Source organism: Larus michahellis, chromosome 1, assembly GCF_964199755.1.
Source record: "Larus michahellis chromosome 1, bLarMic1.1, whole genome shotgun sequence".
In the NCBI taxonomy this organism is placed as follows: domain Eukaryota; kingdom Metazoa; phylum Chordata; class Aves; order Charadriiformes; family Laridae; genus Larus; species Larus michahellis.
Window position 1 is genome coordinate 26,104,514 of NC_133896.1, and position 17,748 is coordinate 26,122,261.

A 17,748-nucleotide genomic window follows, 5' to 3' on the forward strand; every position below is an offset into this window, starting at 1 on the left:
AGCAGAAGTGTTCTTCAATTGCAAGAGGGCAAATGCTGTTTCTCCTTTTGGATATTTGTTAAGCCTCTATACAATATGAAGATTGTTGTTTCAAAGCTATATAGTTAGGAAAAACTCTCATTTAAATCTGAATACTTTATAGTTATATAATAGTCATGCATTTTTTAGTTCTAGGTCTTAACATTGCAATGTTAAAGTCAATGGGAACAAGTCCTAAGACAGACGTTACTTAGTTATGACCACGTGCATAAAAATAATGTATTAATGTAATTTCATGCCATGTAATTATTTATCTATTACTCTTCCTTATGCACTTTAAAAGGGCTTTGTACATATTTTTGTGTTATATAAATAGTGAAAGTATTAAAAGATGGTAAACTTATTAAGCCCTTAGTTTTTATGGTAAGGTTACAAGATTATTTTCATAACGTGTTTTTTGTTTTATAGTGGCGATAGTTTTTAATGTGAATTAATTAAAAGGCAAAAGCAAGTATATGATGTAGACCAATACTACATAGTATGTGGAAAAAAAAAGTTATGATTTTTGGTATAAGCCTTGAAAAAAAATCATAACTAATTCAAAAGAAAATGAAGTTAAAACTGGTTTTGGCCTTATTTAAACTTCCAGTGAAAAGAACAACTCATTTATAGCTTTTAATGCCATCTGGAAATAAATTATTTAAAGTATGTTTAGGCAGTCAAACTATACTGAATCAAAACAAGACATTTATGTCATTTTAAGTTGCAACATTTCATTTTCAGGAGTCTGAGAATTTGCTCTTGCTAAGCAAACTGATAAGCAAAACTAAGTGATATCTTCCTCAGTATGTTATTGTCTTTGATTGATTGTTAAATGAATGCAGTCGTGTTATACCACAGAAGTATGCAGATATAAGTCATTCATCAGACTAATCAGAAAAGTGATGGATCAACAAAATGAGCTTTTGTACAACCAGATGAACTAAAAGAAAAGAACCTTCATGTAAAACATTAACAACCTCTTCAATCATGCTTTTAATCTTCTTTTTGAAGTACATGAACAGCCATAATGATGGCATGCAGAGATATTTGGATACGAGTCTTGATGTTCCTGGCAGCATGCTAATTGCTATTGCTAATGTTAATTGAATTGGATTTTTGGAAAATCTAATAAAGCATGAGGGCCATAAATATATATATATATGGTGTGAGATATTTTTAATACATCTGAATACATAATTATTTTCATTTGTTTTTGAAATTTTATCTTGCAATTAAATGCTTGAAACCTTGCCGGCTACACATGGGGCATAAATATAAATTGAACTAATGTTTACTCAGCATAATAGTAAGAAAATATAACACCTCAGTCTTCTGTGGTTCATGCTCTGGGTTATTTGTAGAACCAGCATTTTAAAGGTATTATAATTTAAATTTTTATTGCTTCAGAAATACATAGTCCTGAAGGCTAGTTGGTATAAAGAGGCCATGTCTACCTTAAGTGTCTGTAATACCATTGTGTTGTGTGTCATGAATGACCAATGTCCTCATGTAGAAGTGGCTGTGATGCCAGCCTAAACTGGAAGATCTGGACTCCTCCAAGTCACTGACTTCAATGTATGAAAAGTCCAAGGATGAGAAACTAGAGTCCAGGTTTTGTGGTGCTTGTTACAGTTTTTCAAACAAGATTATTTAGATTGGGTTGTTTTTTTAAAATCCAGAACCGTCCTTTGCTTCTTCTCTTCTGAGACTCTCTACATTTTGGATTGTTTTTCAAGTCTGTTGTCCACATACCCTAACTAAGGAAAAAAATTCCCCAAAAAAACAGCCCCACATGCATATATTCTTTAAGCATAGTAAACTTAAGGGTGTGCGATTTTTTTTGACGTTCTTGTTTTAGTAAGACAACAAGAGTAAACTCAGTTGCTTGACAAGAAGAGCTTCATGAAAATCCCACTGGAAAATATTTTCCTGGCTGGAGTTTTTATTGCAAATTCTGGCATTTATAACTATGAGTTTTCTGTAATTACAGCATTCAAACAGCACAGGATTCAAATTTGTCTGCACATGTTTTCACAAAGGGAAAAACTGTTAGAAATATTTGATGGTCAATAGGGCAAATCCTCTTACTGATTTTTATCATAAAGTTGTCAGAGAAATAAATATTCCTCAGAGCTCAACATTGTTAGACCCTGTTGGTGTGTGGTCAGTTTGTTATTTCACTAAGGCAAAACCTGGTTGTAAATTGGAACTTGGCAGACTAAATTGTCTATTAATTGAGTTGAAACACAACCAGACAAACCATCATTAAACTTAAACTGATCTTTTCTTTAGAAGCAGGCAAATATTCCATAAAGAGAAAAAAGGAAAAGATACTATGTTTTGATTGAAAAGGTAAACTGGAGATGTGACAAACCTGAGGTGAATGTGGCTGTTTCATGTCGGTGGTTCTCAGCCAGCTTAATGCAGTGTTGGTCAAAGTAGTTTCTGTGAAGTCCATCTGAAGAACAACAGGGAACCACTGACTGTATCACCACTTGGGGCAGGTTCTTCTATACCCACTTCAGTCCATGTGGATGCAGAGATGCCAGGGGTGATTAAATTTGGATGCCTGCTATGTTGCAAAATACCAGTAACTGCTAATGTCTTCCTAGAAGGGACCCTTACTCTGTGTGAAATGTTAGCTGCTCTACAGTACCACAGCACCAACTATTCTGCAGTACTTGTGGCTACAGTTGGCATGAATTACTATGAGAGTTTTGTGATAATTAATTTTTGTCTTTTTTTGTTTGTGGCAGCACGTATTTCTGCAGTAATACATAATATAGGTTATTTGTTCTGTAATAATACAGGATATTTGTTCTGACCCATGTGGACTCTTACCACAGTCACAGCTGCTCCAATACCTTGTACTAACATTTGGCACCGGAATTGTTATTTGCCAACCAGAAGTATTTCTTCATTATTTAACTACCAAGCATTGAAAGGGAAGAAATAACCGACAAACATATTTGGTGTAAATTCATGCAGTGTAGAACTAGACAGGACAGAGACTGAGTTCATTTTCGTGTTTTGTGCCTTTTATCAGCAGCTCATTTACGAATGTGGTGCGAGCAGGAGGACAACAGAGATTCACAAGACAGGCAGGTCTGCCTTGTTGAAAGTTGGGTTCAAGTGGGTTTACAATACTGTGGTACAAGTTTGATGAGAAGCCAGTACTGTGCTGAAATTCAAATTCAGATAGTCAGTGGGTCAGTAAGGGGCTGGACATGTAGCTTGCACTTTGAAGTGCTGCTTGTGTGATGTTCCACTTGTAAGAGAAAATAACTTAAAGTTCACCAATTTTTATTATACCTCAGTAGTTTCAGGGTTTTTTTAATCTTTCCATATTTCTAACTTTCAATTCAAAGGTGAACTCCTTGAGGAGATGACTATACTAATAATTATTAAACATCTTTTTGCCTTGAAATGGGATAGAGGGTAGGATTCTGTCCTGTTCAGATCAGGTTTTTTAAGGTTGAAGCAAATTACTAGATTTTGAGATGGGTGTTGGTGAAGGCACAGTGTCACCACAGAGCAAAGCGATGCTTTGCAAGAGCTGGGCTGCAAACTCTGCTGGGCTACCTGTGTGGTGGAGTGGACTGTGATGGACCTGGGGTCCAGTGCCAGCCTCTCTCTCTGCCTGTCTAAGCACGAGGTGTGTGTTGTTGACCTTGTCTTCTCCCAATGTAAACATACAGCGCTGTGTATGTACTTGAAAGACTTTCTCAAAGGCAAGTGCTTTGCAGCGGTGCCTAATTTTCTTAACTAGGAGAGAGAGCTTACAGACGAGAGATACAGTTTGCCCAGCGTTATGGGTTGTTGGGAGGCACTTAGAGATGAAGGATGGAGCCTGCTGAACAAACTGCCAGCCAGAGCAGCTGCGTATTTGATCGTGGAGGGAAGAGAGTTGGGGTGGAGGAGCATGACAGGAATTGAGCTGGTGGGAGTGTCCAGGTCTTCTTGCGAATGCTTGGCTTAAAGCCAAATGTTTGCTGTGGTCACGGTGATGATCTGCGTCCTTCAGCTCAGCACTTATCAGCTGCCTTGAATGCACAGCCCTGTTGTACCAGAGCAGAGGCAGCATGGTGCTATTTGGCGTAGTTATCTGGTGGCTCAAAGTAAAAAGAAATGTCCAGTCGCTTGAGGGCTAGACAGGGTAATGCCTTTGATTTACGACAGCAAGGTTGGACAGTGCAGTTGTGATGCCATCAATTAAAAGTCGGGTGGTTTTTTTTTTTTGCTTACCTCTGTAATAGTGAAGAGCCACTTGCTCATCCTTTTGGAAAAAGCGCTAAGTTAAAATGTAAATATCTATTGACACTAGTCATTTTATGGTTCCAGCATGTTTTCAGCATGAAATATGCTGCCTGAATTTCTGTGACATGCTTTTAACTGCGTGCTGTACTTCTAGGCTCACCTGATGGAGGTGACTACTTTGCCTGTTCTTGAGGACGTATGTCCTGAGTATTGGTTTTACTAGGTGTCACTGTGTCTGGCCTCATGATCCAAAACTTTTGGAGCAAGCCTTGTTCCATTTCTCTTCCGTGTTCCTGTTTCCCCCCATTCCCACTTTTTACACTCGTTAATATTGCTTTCTCCCTCCAAGTTCTTGAAAGTCATTGATGCCCAGGGCAGTAGGAGAGACTGAAATGGCACCAGAGCTGAAAAAGACTCTGGAGTGATACTCCCTGGTGAACAGAGGCGGCAAGGTGGTCAATAGAAAGGTTGGTGAAGTGAAATGATGGAAGTGGGTACCAGGAAGCTATTGAAAACACAGGGACTGATATGACAGTAGGTTCAAGGGACTGGCGATGAGGTTAGAGAGCTGGCACCGATACCAGGGTGGGAAGGAGGGATGCTGCATCTTGACTTGCTACCGTAGTGCTTTTTTTTCCCCCCATTTGTCCTTCCCAGCTCTTTTCTCACTTCTTGTTTGTCCAGCTTTTTTTCCTCTGCTGAAAGGAATAGGGAATGAGAGAGTCCCTGAGAGCAAGGAAGGAGTGAGTAAACAGATCCACAAAGCCCAGCCAAACCTCCATGTCTTATATGAAATGTAGCCCAGCCCCACCATTGGGGCATGCCTTGAGGCTGTGATTCAGCTGCATTCTTGTTGCCACAAACTGAGTATGGAGTGGATGTCCTGTCAGGTAAATTAATCTCTCTCTCTTGCCTAATCTTGCCCTTTTGACTAATTAACCGCAGAGACACTTTGCTGTGTGCACAGGGGGCTGTGGTATGGGTTCTGTATCTAAGAGCACTTTTTCACTCAAAATGGTGAATCACAGAATGAGGGGGGTTGGAAGGGACCTCTGGAGATCAGCTAGTCCAACCCCCCTGCCATGTTTGAAGTGTTTTGGGGCATGCTGTGGCAGACTTACTGTGTGTATCAGCAGCAAATTGGTCTATTTTACAAGGAAAAAGGATTTTCTTGACTAAAGAAGCATTTTTATAGTGTTTAATTTCCTTGGTAGAAAATAAAGAGCGGTTAGAGATACGAAGGGAGCTGTGTGTTGAAAAATCTGTGCAGAAAGGAAACTTTAGTTTTTAATATAAATCCTATGAAATGAGGGGAGAAGAAGGGGGAAGGGAATGTTGTAAGCCATGAGGAAATTATGGTCTAATGTCTGTCTTTACCTGTGTCCTGTTCGGTACTTTACCATGACCTTGCAACGACCTTTATTCTTTGGAGTTCATTGACTTGAGGTAATTGAGCCTTGGGCAAATAAATCCTAATAATTGTCTGAAGAGTGCATTTGCTTATTTCCAAAGTAATACTTGTTTCCTCTTATAAACAAAGATTAACCATTAAAGTGAAAATTTAAAACAGATCATTAATATCTCACAGAAGAATCGAGGCTATTAACAAAGTTCTAACTGTTCATAAATAATTTTGTTTAGTTTTCAAAAAAGCAAAGGGGTCAATCAAAAGAACTTGGACACATACCTTGGAAAATTAAAATGTTCATTGCCATCAAATGTGTTGTGGGTTGTTTTTTTTTTCTATTCAGAAAATTAGTTACAAAGGTTTTGGAAAAAGTGGTAACTATTTATATAAAACTTGGACTTTGCAGAGGGCATGGGCTTTAAGACATTTTGATAAAATTCTGTGATGTGGGAGATCGAATCTAAAATAATAGAAATATTTGATCATCTTGCTGTGGAAGGTATTTATTTTGAAGAACTGGATGGCATTCAGTAGCTACTGTTGTAGGTTGGTGGTTTCAGCCTATTTCCTTGTTGACTTGTGACTGCGTCTCTCACAAATTTCTGCGTTGTCAAGCAAGTAAACCAAATTTTAAATCAGAATGACAAATGAACTGTTAATCCCTTCAGGGCAGGGCTGAGGGAGGAAGGCGGGGGGCAGGGGAAAGTTTGCGCTGTTGGAATGGATAAACAGAGGATTTCAGTTTTCCATGCAGCTTGTCTGACTCCATTTAATGAGCGTTGTTCCATTTTTAAAAAGTATAGCTGGATTAATCATTAAAATAACTTCATTATTTTTTAAACAAACAAAACTAAAAGGAACCATAGCTTGTAACTTAGTGAAGGGAAAAGGACTTTTTATTAGGTTTTGCACAGGAAGAGTCTCATTCCCGTTGGTGATCCAGCATTGTGGTGGTGGTCATCTGACATTTCTCAGGGTGCAGACAGATGTCTGGATGGCTCGTGTCTCAGAAGAACAAGGCTGACGCTCTCAGGCTGTTAGCCATTGGGAAATGCTATGCACAGCCCTCTTAAAATCTTCTGGCATCTGTTTTACATACCATATACTCCAATCTTTTTCAGATTCCCATAAGGTTTCATTCTGCAGCTGCCTTACCCTTGGAATCTCCTTTAGCCCCTGCCTTTCCCTCCCAGAGCTTTCCTTGCCTCTCTTGCCATATGGACGACATTGCCCAAGAAGGTGGTGGGAGCACCAGACAGCAAGTCTGAGGAGGCTGGACTTGCTGATGAGCTACTCTTCATTTGCTCTGACATAAGGGTTGTGGTTTTTCTTGATTCTGAGGAAAAAAAAAAAAAAAAAAAGTTGTTTTATAGCCTCTGGGAGAAAAGAAAAACGCTTGGGAGGAGAACATTAAAGCTTGAAAAAGTTGTTTATTAAATGAAATGCAGAGCACATGAATGATGATTCATTAATAAGAACACTGATCCTTCAAAGAAAGGCACATTTGCTCAAAAATGGAAGGATTTCTACAGTTTTGTAGACCAGATTCTCCAAAAAGCTGCAACACCCCCTGTGCTCTTGCTTTTCTTCACCATGTTGGAACTTCTGACTCCAGTTGTTGTCCAGGCCCAGTTGCTTTCATATACAGAATGCTCTCTTGCTTTCTCACTGTCTGGAGGTGAGCTTAAGAAGCCGCCAATATTTTGAGTATGTTGTGTGATGGGATATATTTGTTCTTTAGGGATTAATTTAGCAGACTGTGAAGTCTCCTCAGGTTTTCTAGGATGACAGTAGTTAACTAGGAAGCTGTCAGAACAGATGAAATAGGGTCCTAATCCCACTAACAGGAGCATCATGCAAACCAAAAGCTTTGAGACAGGAAAAAGATAAATTAAGCCACTCTTGTGCCTTTCTAGTTCAGATGAAATTTGGCTTGCTGCAGAACCCTGTCTCAGTTCATGTTTTCACGAGTTGCCGAGACTCTTGCTTCCAAATCACACTTTCAAACTGCAAGCAAAATCACGCCGTGTTTGGTACGAGCAGGATCAAGAGATCATGAGTGGGGATGTGTCCAGGTCTTTGACACTCCTTGTGTGTGGGCTAACAGCCTACTGATTTTACAGGTTATAGTAGCTGAATGCTGATGAGCTATTCCATAGGTCCAGGGAAGTGGCTAGTTACTATCCCTGGAGGTATTTAAAAGACCTGTAGAAGTGGTCCTCAGGGACATGGTTTAGTGGTGGATTTAGCAGTGTTAGGTTTACGGTTGGACTTGATAATCTTAAAGATCTTTTCCAACCTAAATGATTCTATGATTCTATAGGTCATTGCCAAAAAAAATTACTGAACGCAGCTGTGGTAGAGCAAAAAGCCCATGTGGTACCACTTCAGGAACGTAGTTGGGTATCCATGGCTTTGTAGTATGGCTGTCCTTACCTGCTTGGGCTGCTTAGCACCAGAGGGCCATAGCGACTCATTGGTCACTAAGTACCAGAAGTCATCAAATTTCTATGAGGGCTCCTGCTCTTAGCATCGTTTCTGGTATAATGCTTACACTAGAGTTTGGGAGGGCATCCTCAGAGGACAGTCGTGGTTTTTGTAGCAGTGCCAGTGGGGTTATCCCAGTGGCTGACAATAGGGCACTGGGTATTCAGTGCAACAGTCAAGGCAGTGTGAAGGAGACTACTGCAGGGTGCTAGAGTATTAGCTCTAGATTTCCTTTGCTAAGTGTAATCGGAATTTAATATTTCCACTGTCAAAAACTCTCTGAAAAATCCCATGTTCTCAGAATTACTTTGGAGAAGGGCATTTAAAATGGGGACTGGGGTGGGAGGAGGAGCAAAATTTTTACAAACTCCCTCCATGTACTGCATTTTCTGAAGTCCCAGTTTTTCCATCGTCCTGTTGCCACATTAGTAACAGTAATAGAAGGTTATTTTTCACTAGTTCTTTTCACCTGTTGCCTAAGAAGCATAGACAGATTGTATTAAGTGATTAATTGCAGGAATTGTGTGGCATATTCAAGACAAAAAAATCTCTAGAACTACAGCAAGAGTTTTGTATTACATCTCTGCAAAAAAAACATTAAACATTGTGCTTCACGCTTTGTAGCCTTCCCTGCAGTTGCCCGTGATTGCAACAAAAAATCCTGTGCTCTGCAGGACAGAAAACCGCAAGGGAGAGATTTCATGTTGAGAGGCACTTCATGTGTGTGCCATTCACCGTTACTCTCTAAACTGACTGGGAATTGTTGGAACAAAGACCTTTTAAATGAATGCAAAATATCTTAGATTCAGTAATAGCAATTTTATGCTTGCGTTTGCTATTTTTATTTGTGTTCGTATCTAAATGATTGAGAGGAGCAAGAAAGAAATGTGCTCCTGTCATGTATGCTGTGGTGGTTGTCATTCACTTAGTTTGGTAGAACAAGCAGAATAGCAAAAAACTTGTCTTAATTTAATTAGGATAAATTAATTTTGCAGTCCCATTTTTAGCCTTAGAGAGATTGGAAGACACTTTGGGCATATGCCAGAGCGTATATGTTCCCTATATGGACCACTGGCATATATGGAATTTGTATCTTCTTATGGGATGCCACTGCTGTGTGCGGGAATTTCGTTCAGACTAAAAGTTTTGATCCTATTTAGATAGTCCATACAGATATTTCTAAAAATAGTTTTAAATTATTTCGGTTTTTTTTTTTTTTTTAATACCTAGGTGAAACTACCGTGTATCTTTCCAGTGCTTTGTCAGGTTCTGATAGCCTTCATGTGGGTAGCTATCTGTAAATAGCCATCTGAATTAGCACAAAACCTATTGCTGCAGTGCTAGTCCCCATTTTTTGGTTTCTTTTTTTTCTGTCCTTGACTATTTACTTGATGGTTTACTCTCTTGCGTAAGAAAGGAAGGAGAATGGGATTTTCCTGAACTCCAGAGTTCCTAGTTCCTTCACCTCTGTCTCAGTACTGATGTGAGGGAAAAATAGTTGTTTAAGCCTCCGCAGGCTCCAGTGCTGCAGCGCTGGGGCTGGAGCCACACACACGTACCCATCCGTTGCTGCATTAAAAAATCCGGGTGCTGCTGCAAGGTTCCAGGTACTAGAGGGGATGCTGCTGTTGGAAGCTACTGCTTTACTGAGCTGCTGCCTGCCTTCCTCCGCGGTGGCCAGTGGTGGTGAGCAAGCTTAATGAGGAAGTTGAGGGAGAACCAGCCCCTGCTAATTGTCAACATCCATTTGACGCTGATGCTGAAGCTTGGGATCTTGGCTGCATGTGTGTCCATGACTTAGTGAGGAGCAGTAAATGTCTACTGCGTTATTTTTATTTTTTTTTATTGGCAGATATTTTTACATTGATTTGTTACTCTCAAAAGAGTGGTTTTTTGCCAGCATTTCAGTCATTCAGCTTCTCTCACGGAGGCAACATTTTAGCTTTTTCACAACCTTACTGGAGGAAATCCTTCCATTAAACTGACTCTGCCGGGTTTATAACAGGATGAAGGCACTTCAATTTTCTGATGACTTTGCATAGGGAGAGAATGATATTAATTACCAATTACCTACAAAAGAAAAGCCTCAAAAGACTGTAGGATTTCCCATGTAAAAGGGCTCTAGTTCTTGAGGTGATTGTGGCCTTGCATTACTGTTTGTAGGTTTTTGGGGTTTTTTTTATTCACTCTCTTCTGTGCCTTTCCTATCCTACCCTCTCCCTGCCAAAAAAAAACCTCAAACCAACACAAAGAAAAGAAAAAAAAACCCAAACACATAAGAAAAATACCTCAGCAGTGTCTGAGAGTGCTCTGAGGGGGCTTTGCTGTAGGAGGCGGTATCAGTGACCTGCTGGTGCAGTTCTGAGGGTAATGCCCAGTGGTGTTCCTCAGTGAGTAAGTCTCCTTCACAAAATGTGGCCACTCGGCCCGTAGGAAGAAATATTAAACCTTGCTTCAAAACCAAGTCCCCGTTTCTGGCATAAAGCAGAAGTGTGTAAATGTAGGAAGATGCATTCAGCATTCAGACTCCTGTGGGAATTTAACTGGGGACAAGGAATGAGCATTGAAGTCAGTAATAATTTCTCTATTTGGAAGATGGAAATTAGGGGTAATAAATTTAAATAATGGTTAGAGGGTTTTTTTTTTACCCACACAACTTACATAAGAATTATTTGTTTTGCAAACCATTGCATTTAGAGGGAGGTATAATATTCCACTTCAACAGCAGAGTGAAACTGAAGCTCCTGTGTGTGGGTTTGGTGTGCCTGCAGTTGCTCAGTTCCTAGAATGGCTTTCATGTGTGTAAACTCTGTGTCTTTTTTTTTTTTTTTTTTTTTTTGTCATTTCACTTATGGACAGATGATGCGCTTTGTCAGGACAGAAGGCTTGATTCTGCAGTGCCTTGATGTGTCCAGATGTAGCCAGAGTCAGGAGCGTTCAGTTCCTGGCAGACCCAGAAGTGGTTTAGGGGTGAATCTGGCTTAATAGTTTTCTATCCCACGCTGTATTCAGTAACTGGAGAAAATCTTGGGTTTGGCTCTTCTGTCTTCAACTGCTACCAGAAACTTTCTTAACTATATGCCCACAAAAATGAGGAGTTTTCAAATGTTAAGATTTGTGAATGAATGAATCGTTACAAGGAACTGCAAATTAAGAGTTTTCCAGAGAATGTCACATGTACACCCCCAGATCTATCACTTTCACTATGATCAGTGACTTTTGCTTTAGATTTGGGGATAGCAGGCAGTCCTAGGCTTGTTATTCAATTAGAATATAAAATCACTGACATTTTCTTTGACAACTGAGAACTCAAATTTGCTTGTCATCTAAACATTTAGTTGTTCGCCCTTTCAAAAATGTCAGTATTACCCGTAATGTCCTTAAACATTTTTTAAATGAATTGAAGAGCTAAAGCATGTGCTGTGCTTTCCTCCTTTCTAAGTGAATACTTTGCAAAACAGATTTCCGTAATTTTTTTTTTTTTTAAGAACCCTTTGAATAACTTGCAGGCACTACAGTGATAGTGGATACAATGTCTAGAAGCTCATGAATTTATTTTTTAGAGAAAGCATCATTGTTCTTACAAGGTATGACTCAGATCTCTTCCTCTCTTCTACCTGGGGAGGATGAACATACTGGTTATTGAAGGCCTACAGTGGAGCTCTGCATGTGACCTTAGTGTTGATTTATAAGGATATATGATGTGTCGTTCAGCTATAATGACTGTGAAGACCCAATGTAATGTGATGGAGACTAGTCAAACAGGATCTCTTCTTTCAACACCATCTTTATTGAACAGACTTTTGCAGGGGCAGATATGAGTACAGGTTTCTCTTGAAAATTCACATGGATATTTTTTACATGCATGTTTTTAATTTGTCTGTTTGCGTCTACAAACCTAGTTCAGGGAGTTAGGTTTGATCGGCAAGTAGACGTTAAGGCAAGATGCTGTTCAGTAGCTGCCAAGGTGTCTGTGAATTACTCGGTTCCAGACTGGGTGATTGAAGAAGATGCTGTGTAGATGGCTGTTAAATCTTAACACTTGTGGATTTATTTTCTCTATTTTAAATAATACAGCTTACTGACCTTTTAATAGAAAAAAAAATTCACATATCCTCAGTGCACATTTTATGCTTATATACTTGTCTTAAACAGATTACAGAATGGAAATGACTAAATCAGAATCCTTTTGGCATGTATCCTACTAATGGCATTATATATTTATTCTATTGTATGTTATATTGTGATGATGTTTCTTTGATTTCAAAAGAAAATTAAAATCCATGAAATCTGTAGCTTTAAGTCTTGTGTGCAGAGGACAAGGCGGGGTTCAGTCCATTGACATGGAAGAAAGTTTGGAGTTGAGAATGAATGGAACTATACTTACGCTTTAATAAAAGATAAACAGGTTACTTTTAATAGATAACACCAGTTAGGGCAGTCATAATTTCCATTCATCTTTATCCTGCAGTTCAGAAAGGGTTTGATGATGCTATACAGAAAACAGTCCTCCTCTGTTTAATTGCAGCAACCAGGTTTTTGAAAGACCTCTACAGCTTCTTCATTTGTACCTGTATTTTCTGTTTTTAAATACTTTAAGGTTAGATCTGGTAATAGGCAAAGATATTTTAATCCATCTCAATAAATATTTGTACATTTATGCCTGACCTCAAATATCTAAATCACTCTGATAAGAACATAGCTTTCAAGAACCTTGTTTGCCTCTGTCTTGTCAATTTTCTTTTTTCTTTTTTTTTTTTTCTTCCCCCTTTTGTCTCTTAGCATGATTTGGATAGGTTGCTTAAATGGACAGAACTGAAAAAAAAGATTTCTTTTTTTCCATGTATATGAGGGGAAAAAAGATTGTCCTCTTTGCACCTTTTGTAGCATAATGTGTTGTGATAGCCTTGTGCTCTTGGGCAGCAAGGAAATGAATTTATTTTCCCATTGTAATGCTTCATGTTAAGTTAGTAAGAAATGTCGCATGACTTAAATTTTTAGAAAGTTGGCTGCATGAATCTTTCATATTTTGGTTACAATGTATTTCAGATTCCAAGTCTTCAGTCATGTGAAATATTAATAATGGTTTGAGATGTCTTTTAATGTTGTTGTCTTTTTTTCAAAGTTACCCTGAATATCAAAAATAACTAAGACCGTTCTATTTTCTGCAGTACTTTGGAAGCTTGCTTGTAATATTCTGCGTTGAACTGGCCTGTGGTGTTTGGACCTATGAGCAGGAAATAACGGTGAGTCAGAAAAGGAGGCTGCATTTTTTTCAACAGAAGAAAACAAAGATTTCCATTACCTAGCTGTTTTCTAATTGCTTTAGTGTTTATTTTTGTTCATTATTCCGGCAGTCTAATTTCATCTGATTGCCTTTTTCTTAAACAGAGAATTCTTCTGGGGAAAGCTTTGCTGTCTGGAAGGTTCTCTCTGGGTGTCTCCCCACCCCCTCTATATTTGAGAGCCAAATCCTGCAGCCCCTGATTTAAGGACTTTATTTTTTGTTAATTCTTGCTTAGGCAGGTTCTCGTTGAAGTCAGTGGAAGTTTTGAGGATAAAGTATGAATGTCAGGCTTAAGATAAGTATTTTGAGAGAGCAGATGTGAGAATTTGAAGGGATTTTGCCCCAAAAGTTCTTCATGTTTTAAAGAGCTATAGCTGACCGTACTACGTGGTAAACACAGTGTGTTCTTTCAATAGAGGACTTGCTGTCTGCCGAAATCTTCACGCTGCCTCCACAAGCTATAAATGCCAGTTTTAAGCAAAACATGTCTTAGCTATAAAACGCTCTTCTGTAAACTTGTGAAGAGGTTTTATCGTTGTGTTTTATCACTGTTTTTATAGCTGTACCAACCTTTAATTTTCAAAGTGAAGACTTGTAACCATCATGCAAGAAAATGGGTGAGTGTTAAGCAGGAATTAAACCAAAAAGTTATTTTGCTGGCTGCCATATCCTTACGTCTTATACTCAGTCTGGTACGTTTTTATGATCAGAGGGACAACTATTTTCTCTGAGCTGCCAAGATATGCCCAATATACTGGTCTTTCCAACAGTGAGTAGCAATTACATCGCAGTAAGATGGGAGGGAGCCTTCTTGATATTTACACGGTACTGGGACCAGAGGAATTTCTGGCAGATTAGAAGTCTGAAGTTACGTGGCAGCACTCATTCCCTTGTGGTTCAGATTCCAGAGGGGTGTTCTAATATAACAGCGACTAAGGCTATCCTTTACTTTAAATGTCAGCTTACGTTGACGCATTTTAAAATTTGGAATGCAGACAAGAGGCATGCTTCATCCTATGGGCACAGCTGCCCTCTGCGGGGGTTTTGCCAAGGCTGACAGTTATAACTAACATCCATCTTTCCACAGAAATCTTGTCAGTGGAAGCTGCCTGAAATAACATAGCCTTCAGGGCACCGTTACACGCCTCCTCCAGCCTTCACTATTCAGTTAGCGAACCTGAAGTTACGGTGTGGTTTAGTGTGACCCCTGAGCTTTGTTACCTTCTGCACTACCGAAACAGATACCTGTGATGGTTTGATAAAAGCTGGCATAGCCCTACCGTATGTTAAGGCACTAGTGATGCTGCTTCCCTCCAGAAAAAAACACAGTTTTCCCTCCACCCCTTTGCCAAAAGAAGCAGCGCGGAGCACCATGTTTGTGCCTTTGGCAGTGGGTCATGGTGAACTCAGATACTCCATGCTTCTCTGTTCTTCCCCTTTCTCACAGGAGTTCAAGTGTTTGAACATGAGCATGCAAATAGAACAGAAAAAACTGCTCTTCATCAACTGCTGTTCTTTTTGTCTCTTTTCTTCTCTCCCTTTGTATATTTTTTTATTCGTTCTCCCCTGAAATATTGGGGGTTTTTTGTTTTCTCTTTATATCTGATTTCCTCTTCTTATTTCCTTTGTCCTAACGCTACTGCTTGTTGTGTGATGAGGTGGGCCAGACTCAGGTTTCTTGCTGCTGGGACCCGTAGGGAATGTGGCAGTCTGGAAGAGCACAGTTGTTTTTCAGCCAGTTCTTTCGTACCTGTGCAGGTCACCTCCCTAGAGCGTGCTTTCTCCTGCTCTACTTGATAAAGATAAGAAGACGCCTTCTTGTACCCATGGAGGGGACTTGATGTCATGTTGGTTTTAGCGTAGCATGAAATCACACGAGCCCTTGGTAGGTTTCGGAGAATCAGTTGGCATTAGCGTAGGTGGGTGGGTGATGTTGTCAAAAATGCCACCGAGGCATAACCGCCTCTGCTAATCCAATATGGGCTCTCCTTGGCGCGTGGACAAGTTGCTGTAAGAGTCCTTGTATAAACAATTTTCCTTCCAGCTCATGATAGCTCTTGGTGTGAAGTGTGCCTCGTGACTAATTTATTCCACCCACAAGACTGAAAAGCCAGCATGGGTTCTTGGCTTACTTGAGCACTGGTCAAGCCTTGAGACTCATTAGAGAAATAATAACGAATAAGTAGATCTCAACGGCAAACAGAGCTTTACAGAACGTATGCTAAAATCAAACCAGTATCTCTAGTTTTTGTTTGTCTACGCACTACACAGAAGTGTTAGTGTATAGTCAAAACCAGTGCATCTCAAGGTGATGTATTGTGCACTACTGCACGTGTGAGCTGATAGGAAGCTTGTTTAGTTGATACATCAATGTCCTTAGTTTGACACGTTGGCATTCTTGGAGCAAACACACAAATCCCAATATCCCTCCTTAGATCCAGAGTCAAATTGCCTTCCTACAGTGGGGTTTTGTTTGTTTTGACTTGCTTTTAATTTCCTTCTGTCACTTCTTGATTTTTTTTTTTCCTGCTTTCTATTGTTTTCATAAAGAAGTTGGACACCTTGTGTTACATGCGTAACCTTGGACTGTATTCAACTCAAATAAGATAATAAAAAAAATAGTCTAGCAAATATGAGCTTAATTGCAACGATAGCAAATATTATCCAAAGAAAGCAAAGTGCTAACTTCCAATGCAGTAGAAAGAGAAATGCATTGAGTACAAACCCAAGTTATTTTATTACAGTAATTAATGTGTTTGCAGTAGAAATATTTTGTGATACTGTTTTTGTAAGTAATTTTAGTAGTAATTTAGATAACATGTTTTTCATGTGGACAATTGTGAGTTCAGTGCTTTATAGCTTAAGAAATAAAAATCCTGCTAAGTCAAAGGCGTGTTAAACTTCTGGGATATTATTAATATATTAATATTCATAATATATGAAGCTTTACCAGGGCCTCAAAATTGTAGTATAACTTAGCAACAGTAGTGAAATATTATCAAATGTTCTTACTTGGATTCCGGGGTCAGGCAGGCAGTGATTGTCCCTGTATTTTTTTAGAGCATGTAGCACAACCAAGACCAGGCTCCTTGGGAAGTATTGTGATCATTTTTTTTTTCTTAGATAACATGTATTGCTATTTACAGAGTGCCCTTACTGTTCACTCCAAATTGAACGGGATCGCTAAGTCTCAGCTGCTAGAGTAGCTCCCCCTCCCTCCAAATGAAAGCTGATATTGCAAGTGTGATTTCTCTTACCTTGACTATTAAGGTTAATGGGAACAAGGCAAAACTCAGCATGAATGGTATGTGTGCCTACAAGTGCAACTGCAAAGTCTTCAGCTCTTTGTTTTAGTTTGGCATGCTGAAATTTGCGCTGCTGAGCCAAAGTTAGTTTCTTATCTTGGCTCTTAACTGCATTGCATGCCAGGTGCCATAGCACTTGCTTCTATTGTTTCTAACAAATTGCGAATTGAGGGTAGTAGACTGACAACAGAGAGCACCAACTCCTCCCTTCTGAGGAGTCGGATTTGAATAATAAAGTGGTTTGGGTTGGAAGGGACCTTAAAGATCATCTAGTTTCCAACCCCCTGCCATGGGCAGGGACACCTCCCACTAGATCAGGTTGCTCAAAGCCCCATCCAGCCTGGCCCTGAACACTTCCAGGGATGGGGCATCCACAGCTTCCCTGGGCAACCTGTGCCAGTGTCTCACCACCCTCACAGTAAAGAATTTCTTCCTAATGTCTAATCTACCCTCATCCTATCGCTACACTCCCTGATAAAAAGTAGAAAAGTACTTCAAGAAACCTTCTTTCAGAAGAAGAGATTTACAAGGCCATGAGTATGCGTGAAGAAAAAGGTTCACATGGCCTCATTGCCTAAGCTTTCTTGTTACCGTCTTTGAGCCAAGATACTGAAATGCACTACACTCAGGATACCTGTGTGTGGGACTACAGGCAAAGCCAGAAAAGTCACTGAAAAGACTCTCAGGGTGGAATTAATCTCAATTAATTTTATGTATTTAGAAGTTAGACTTTTAAACCTATGTTTGTCACCTTAGACAGTGAAGTGGATTTGAGACTTCCAGGGAATGATTCATCTGCTCTGTTTAAAATATTTATCTTGAGATGAATTGCCCTGTATGGCTGCCTCTTCTTTCTATTGACTAAGAAGACACCAAGGAGATGCCTAAACTGGGACAGACTAATGCCATCCCTGACGACTTGAATGGGGTTCAGTTCAAGTTTTATGCCAGATAAAAAAAAATAAAATAATCTGGTAATGATA

The 17,748-nt window shown here is 39.5% G+C and overlaps 1 protein-coding gene across 2 annotated transcripts in view; it reads left to right on the top strand.

Annotated features, from left to right (window-relative positions):
- The window catches only part of TSPAN12 (tetraspanin 12), a 45,961-nt gene that overhangs the window by 16,704 nt on the left and 11,509 nt on the right, over positions 1-17,748 (top strand). For both annotated transcript variants that reach the window (XM_074600118.1, XM_074600215.1), the window contains exon 5: positions 13,345-13,419. In XM_074600118.1, the coding sequence (XP_074456219.1) occupies positions 13,345-13,419 (75 nt within the window). The remainder of the gene's footprint in view (positions 1-13,344; positions 13,420-17,748) is intronic.